Raw genomic sequence first — 6,955 nt, 5'->3', positions numbered from 1 at the left:
CCTGCACTTCTGCCATTAATATTTGTCACATCACTGTTCACTATTAGTAGCTAAATCAGGCATGACTTCTCAGTTGCGCAGAGAAGCACAGATTGATTGATTGATTGATTGATTGATTGATTGATTGATTGATTGATTGATTGATTCAGATTCTGTTTCCAGAAAACAATTCGTCTTTGGCGAAACAATAATTGAAACATGTAGAATGATGTGATTTTAATGAAATGTCATGATTTTAAGCTTGGATTGGGTTAAGTTTTCATCTGCAATGGGAAGATTGATTAGTTCAAGGACCATCATAAAGTTGAAAATCCCGTGATTTGTTCTGTTGTTACAGTGTTGGGCTCTGATAAATGGTGTAATTTTGCTAAGTGAGCCTTTCAACCCCCCCAGCAGGTTAAACAAGGAAACAATGATGGAAACCACCGACAGTCTTGCCCCTAAGGAAGCCATAAACAGACAGAGGTCATAAATAACAACATGCTTTTGAGTATTTGGGGTGGAATGCTGTTTTTTGCCTTGTTGCTTGTTTTTAAAGGACTTGTTCGCCCTGCACCAGACGAGTTTGAGGCTGCATACTTGTCAAGTACCTGCTGCAGGAATCGCTGAGTCATGTTAGCCCACCTTCCTGCCTGCAGGGATTTACTTTGGCTCGGGGATTACATTTCGTTGTATCACTACTGGTTTTGTGAGGCTGAAACGCACACTTGAGCACTACCAGCTCAGCCACAGGGCTAAAATACAACTCTCTGGGCTGTCAGCAAGGTGTTAAAAAAATGATGGTGATCTGTGAATGTTCACGTTGATGTTACAGGATTTTGCATCTGCCGTTGTTCTTTTCTCTTGAATAGTTGGAACCCAAAGTGAACCCAAAGTATACCTACACCATTGGCTTCAGTTTTCATCCAGCGAATTTAGCCTGTGCTTGTTTACGCTTTGACAAATTTGCACCGCTAAAGTCAAATTATCCGTAAGCAGCTCCTGTTTGTAATGAATCCATGGCTGTACACAAGACTGTCACTGGATTACTGGGATGCTGAAGAAAACCTAAAAACATGATCATTCTCAGGCAGGTTCTGCTGTTGTCTCTGTCCTGGGATGTGTCAGAGAATTTAGGAACCGCTTTTGTTGCTCACTGTCTCCTCCTTGTTACATATTAATGTTGATTCCTGTTACGTGAGAATAAGGAAACTGGAGCCAAAGACAGACACACAGCAGGCAGGCAGGTTGAATAAACAACTCAGACAACACCAACAAAGCAGCAAAATTAAAAAAAAAAAAAGGCTTGCCGGGTCGCAAACAACCGACGGCTGGAGTTCTCAGAACAATCCAAATTCAAGTCCAGCAGAAGATAAGAAAAACAAGGCGAAACACAAGAGCACGAGGTAAGACGCAAGATACACAAGACTGTCAACAGGTGGGTGAACACAGTCGACAAACAGGAACGGACTGGCAACGAATAAGAAAGACACAAAACCGTATACACAGTTAAATAACTCTGAAAGAAGAAATTAATGAGGGCCGACAATCGAAAAAACTGGGGAGATACACAAAAGGAGGAGGGAGAACCACAAGAGACACTTGAGGAAAGGGATCTTTAACAACAATATTGACTAAACAATTTAAAATAAACTGGAAACGAAAATCATAATAGCCAAACAGAAACACTCAGGAGCGAGGCTCAAAGCAGGAAAAACCAGCAAGGGTATTCTGGAAGGCTCTGATGTGACAGAACCCCTCAGGACCTGCGGGCTGGTTGAACCGCATACTGATGGATACCGAAAGGCAGGTCGGACTGTGTTTCTCAGGCCCGGTGTTTCCCAGAAGGGCCGACTCAAGAACAGCGGTGTCAGAAGTTGACTCAGACTCTGGAACAGGGGCGACTTCTGGGAATTCAGACTTAGGGATGGGTGACGTCGAGCAACTTGGATCTGGAACTGGGGCAATGTCAGGGAACTCTTACTCAAGAAAAGGGTTGACGTCAGGAAAATCAGACTCAGGAACAGGGGCTATGTCTGGGAACTCTGACTCTGGAACGGGGCAACATCTCAGAATGTGACATCAGGCAGCCCTGACTCGGGAAGAGGATTGACGTCAGGCAACTCAGCGTTAGGGACAGGGGTGAAGCCAGGCAACTCAGTCTCAGCAGGGGCAATGTTGGGCGACTCAGAAACAGACTCAGGAACAACCAATGCCGGAAACAGGAACAGGAAGGATGTTGGCTGACTACTATGTAGGGGGAATGTTTACCAACACCGGAGCAGATTTGGCGTTGGCCAACTAAGGAACAGGTGAGATGTCAACAAGGTCGCAGGGCAGCAGAACCTCTACAGCACTGGACAGCAGTGAAGACGAAGAGCTGGGCTGCATCGAGGCACAACATCAACACCAAGCAAACTTGGTTCTGAAAGACTTCCCAGGAGGTACTTCCGGAGACGGAATCAGAACCGGCTGGTTCTCCACTCTCGGACGTGGGAGCTGGAAGTGGCAACGAGTTAGCTGGAGGGCTTGGGTTGTTTAAGAAATGCCTGATAGATGAGTTCCTCAGCTAAGGCTTCAGAGTTACTTGATTGCCTCAATGCGTCAAATTCACATTTTTATCTGCGGTCAGGATTCAGGCATGTCTCAAAACCACTGAAAAGAACTGATGTGCAGTCTCATATTTTATTCACAAAGGTTTTGAACAGGGATGCAGGTTTTGAACTGTTTTCTTAACCGACTACCGGCAGTGTTATCAACATATATATATTTCTTCTGCGTTTATTCTTGTTTTTATTCATCTCTTAATATTGTTTCGGTGTGGAACAGGTACACAAAGCATTTCACTGCGCGGTATACCGTGTATGACTGTGCCTGTGACCAATAAATCCTTGAATCCTTCAGTTAATCATTTGTAAAACTCATGAGATGTGTTTTGCTACAACAGCAAGCAGACTGCAGCTGGTTTTGATTTTAAGGGCCCTGGCTGATAACCATTAACCATCACAAAAGTCTTTGTCATGATGCCCGTTGCTAGCTGAACCCCCACAATGCGCTCTACTTGCCAACATGAACTGCCTGCAGTCCGAGTGAGCACCTCATCAGGTCACTACAGTATGAAGCAGGAAGATCAGGGAGTACAACTAATCTAAAATACATTTTATTATTAACAGCAATTAATCAATTAACTGTTCTTCATTAGTGTTAAAGATCTGTCTAACTTACTTTAGGTGATAATGTTACTTATTAAGTGCTTTGGTGTTTGGTCTTTAGCATTAACTGTTCTGTTGTTTCAGACCTCTAATGTTCATAAATTGGTTATTTTAAACATTTTAATGCACTCATTCATCCCTGTCGAAAGCTCTGCAGCAGCCCTGCTGTTATTTACAGCCGCTCGCTTCACCAAACTCATTTACTGCCATTAAATGTGACGGATAGTCGGGTCGAATGCAGGCGTTGCAGATGCATTGTGGGATAGAGGGAGAACGCCGACGCCTTCTTGGCTTCCTTCCTCCACTTCGCTCTCGTTTTTTCATTCTCTGCAGGCCTCTCTCGTCCCGATTCTCTTTCTCCATCTGTCCTCTGATGAATCGAGCACATCTTCCTCCTCCTCCTCCTCTTCCTCGCTGCTCTTTCTCCCTGATTTCACCCATCACCCGGGGCGCCGATGGCATCCACCGTTCTCCTTTGTGCTTCCACTCTCTGTGCTTACAGTACGAGAAGCCGGGATTCATTTTAAACTGCTGTTTTCTTTGGTTTGCGTTTGAATCAAGTGACCAGAGTTGTTGCAGAAACAGAGCGCGTGCACATAGTGTTCACATTTTTGCTCTGTGGATTTTTTACGTCGGAGAATATGGAGCGTCACTAAAGTCGTGGAAGTAATTAACTGACATTTAAAGGTAGATTCATCAACGGAAAGGACCAGAGTGTCGCAGGAATGCAAACAAACAAAAAGGAAAATGGGAGTTTAAATTTTTAAATACCTGGTTTAAACATCAACTACATTTTTAAAATTGAGTTCTCTTGTAAAATCACATTTTGCAGTATGTTTTTAAATTCCATCATTTATTTAAGTAATCTGATGTGGGGTTTAATTTGACCTAGTTATTGATGCGCCCTCTTTTCATTACTTATTTAAATGTGAGTTCATAAAAATACTCAGTCATCTGGTTTATTTATTGACGGACTAATTAATTCATTATTTCCTTGCCAACTGTTGACTTTTGCAAATAAAATAAAAGAAACACAGAAATCGCAAAAACGTCTCTGCATCGATAAATAGAGAGGCTGGTGCAAAAATAAAACTATTTTTGCATTTTTGTTTGTCTCTCCCCACTGATGTTACCATTTCTGTGACGCTGTAAATAAACGGTTTTGTTTCCACACCTGAATAGTCAATGTTGTCATCAGTGTTCTATCAGCTGCAGCACCAGCATGTAAACAGACCAAACATAAAAACACGGTTATTTGATTTCTGCATCACCAGCTGAATGCGTGTTGTTGACCAGGTTAGCTCCACAGCATCAGTTACCATGGAGACCAAGCAGGTAAAAAGACCTCTGTGACACTGAAAACTCTGGCTTTAGGCTCAACATACCTGCTAGCCCACTAATCTCTCTTCATACTTCAGCCCTCAGATGTTTGGTGTAATAAGAGCTCGATGGATTAAACGCTTCACTTCCTCCTGTGTTTGCTGCTGCTTCCTGTGCAGATCCCCGGGGCGGCGATGGACCGGGTCAGCCTGCTGTGGCGTCTGAGGCGCCGGGCTCGCCGCGGAGCGCTCTGCATGGCCTTCTTCTGCATCTCCATGGCGCTGCTCTACGCCCTCTGCGCTGAGAACAGCGTGCCCGTCACCGACGCCATCTTCGGCATCCGGGCACGAACTCGGGCTCAACCTCGAGCGCATTCAGTCATCAAGGTTGGTGGATGTTTACGGAAAACTGACGACCAGTGAAGTCTGGTGAAAGTGCTTTTGTTGACGTGCAAACACAAGTGAGATGGTCAAGTTCAGTTATAGTTAATGGTTTATACTTAGATTATTTATTAGACCAAAAGGTATCCTTCAGCTACAAAAGGCTGGAAAAGACTGTGTTTAAGATGAATTTGAACTATTTCTATATTTATTTAGCATTATTACAAAACATGCAGTGTATCTTCACATCAGTCTTTACTTGCTGTGAGTTCCTCTTTGTGTCCATCTCCAGCTCTTTGAGGCTGAAGGCTTCCTTCCATCACTCTGGTCTTCAGTTCTTCGGTTCTCGATGGGATTCATGTCTGGACTCAAACACACTGGTTTTCTTTCCACTCTTTCTTCTTCACCACTTTGGCTGCATGTTCCAGATCATTGTTGGAAGGTCCAGTGCAGCTCAAGGCCAAGTTCTCCTGCAGATAAGCCGAATGTCGTCCTCATTTCTCAGCTGAAAAACTCCCCTGAAGCATCACATTCCCACCAACACGTCAGACTGTGAGGACAGCGTTCTTGTGGTTTAATGCTTCTCCTTTCTTTCATCTATTTTCGTCTCATCCGAACCACAGAACTGGTGACTGGAAGCTTTCTTCTTTGTCCAGCTGGTCCTCTGTGGAGACCAGCCTGCTTCAGTGTCTGATTGAAACATTGCTACCAGAACTGATCATCAGGATGATGTTGGTTCTGATCCTTGGATTCTTCTCACCGGCGCAAGAGTCAAAAAACAAAGCTCCTTGTACTTTCTAATGATGCTTTTCACTGACACCTAAAAACCCTTGAATATGACTTCACAGTCTTTCCGTGTCTTGCGATGCACCACCGGATGTCCACACTGAGCTCTTTGGGTTTTAAACATGACTTGTTATTGATTCCTTGTTTAAAGGGTTTTGAACGCTTCAGAACATTAGCAGGACGTAGAAACTGCATTTTCTCAAATGAATAATTTTGGACATGGTAATTTTAGTAAGAATGGTAAAAAATATATAGAAAAATTTTATTACCATCTCTAACAAGGTGTCTTTCTGTATATTTGTGCCATTTCCAGCCAGAAGAAACATATAAAATCCACCGCTATGAATAGCTAACAGTCGTCTTTCGTTTTTCCTCTGGCGCCCACAGGTGCTGAGAGGCGGAGCCAAGCCCATGTACATCGATCCTCAGAAGCTCCCGGGTGTCGTCCCAGGTGACCCCCACCGTCCAATCCCCGTCCTCTCCTCTCCCAACCACACCCACGACGGCGGGGAGTCGCCGTCGAAGCGACGGTCGAGGGAGCGCGAACCCTCCGGCTTCTTCAGCCGGCTGCTGCCGCGCCCCTTCACGCGAGCGCTGGAGACCCTGTTCGGAGGCCGGCGGAGGGGGGAGCTGAGCGGCAGGGGCGGGGACGCCGAGTTCTTCGGGCCTCACGGGCTTCTGGGGGAGGTGTGGGACGACGAGATGTCCAGCAGCATGCTGGGAAGCAGGCTGAGGAAGGTGGTGCAGAACTACCAGGTGAGACTGACCTCAGAGCTTCACCTGGTCCTGCAGCTCCAGGAGGTTCAGAAGCTACAAATATGTCCGTTTCAAAACTGTAGCTCTGTTTTTAATTAAAATATGTTGGCACAATGTAAGCATTAATCCTCCTTCAGAGGTTTCTGGGCATTTTTCATATTCCTGTCACATTTGTCTCACTGTAGTCTCATGTTTCACTGCAGTAAAAAGTCCTGCAGCTCCATCAGAACATGAAGAAGCAGAGAGAACTCAGAAACGTCTTCTCTGCTGTATGACACAGAACAACATCAGTCATTGAAATATGAATTACTTTGATTATTTAATTTGTCCAGGTTGTAAAAAAGAATGGAATTTGCATGTCAAACATTTTTTTAAGTGCCCACAGGTGTTACCATTTAGAGAGAATAAAGGTGGCTCCATATACTAGAGATATTTTACTATTTAGATTTTAAATTGTTTCCGTACTTGTTCTGTGTAAACACTGCCTGCCTGTTGGTCACCGCTGAGTCAGTCGTGGCTGCT

The 6,955-nt window shown here is 44.5% G+C and overlaps 1 protein-coding gene across 1 annotated transcript in view; it reads left to right on the top strand.

Annotated features, from left to right (window-relative positions):
* The first annotated feature begins 4,681 nt into the window (after positions 1 to 4,681).
* Positions 4,682 to 6,955, top strand: part of st6gal1 (ST6 beta-galactosamide alpha-2,6-sialyltranferase 1) — a 22,032-nt gene continuing 19,758 nt past the window's right edge. Inside the window, exons 1-2 of the mRNA XM_008278100.1 lie at positions 4,682 to 4,897; positions 6,065 to 6,433. Coding sequence (XP_008276322.1) covers positions 4,706 to 4,897; positions 6,065 to 6,433 — 561 coding nt within the window. The 5' untranslated portion in view covers positions 4,682 to 4,705. The remainder of the gene's footprint in view (positions 4,898 to 6,064; positions 6,434 to 6,955) is intronic.

The sequence above is a fragment of the Stegastes partitus genome, unplaced genomic scaffold (genome assembly GCF_000690725.1).
Source record: "Stegastes partitus isolate 25-593 unplaced genomic scaffold, Stegastes_partitus-1.0.2 Scaffold115, whole genome shotgun sequence".
Taxonomy (NCBI): domain Eukaryota; kingdom Metazoa; phylum Chordata; class Actinopteri; family Pomacentridae; genus Stegastes; species Stegastes partitus.
Note: the sequence above shows the minus strand (reverse complement) of the source record. Positions and strands in the feature narration are given on the sequence as shown.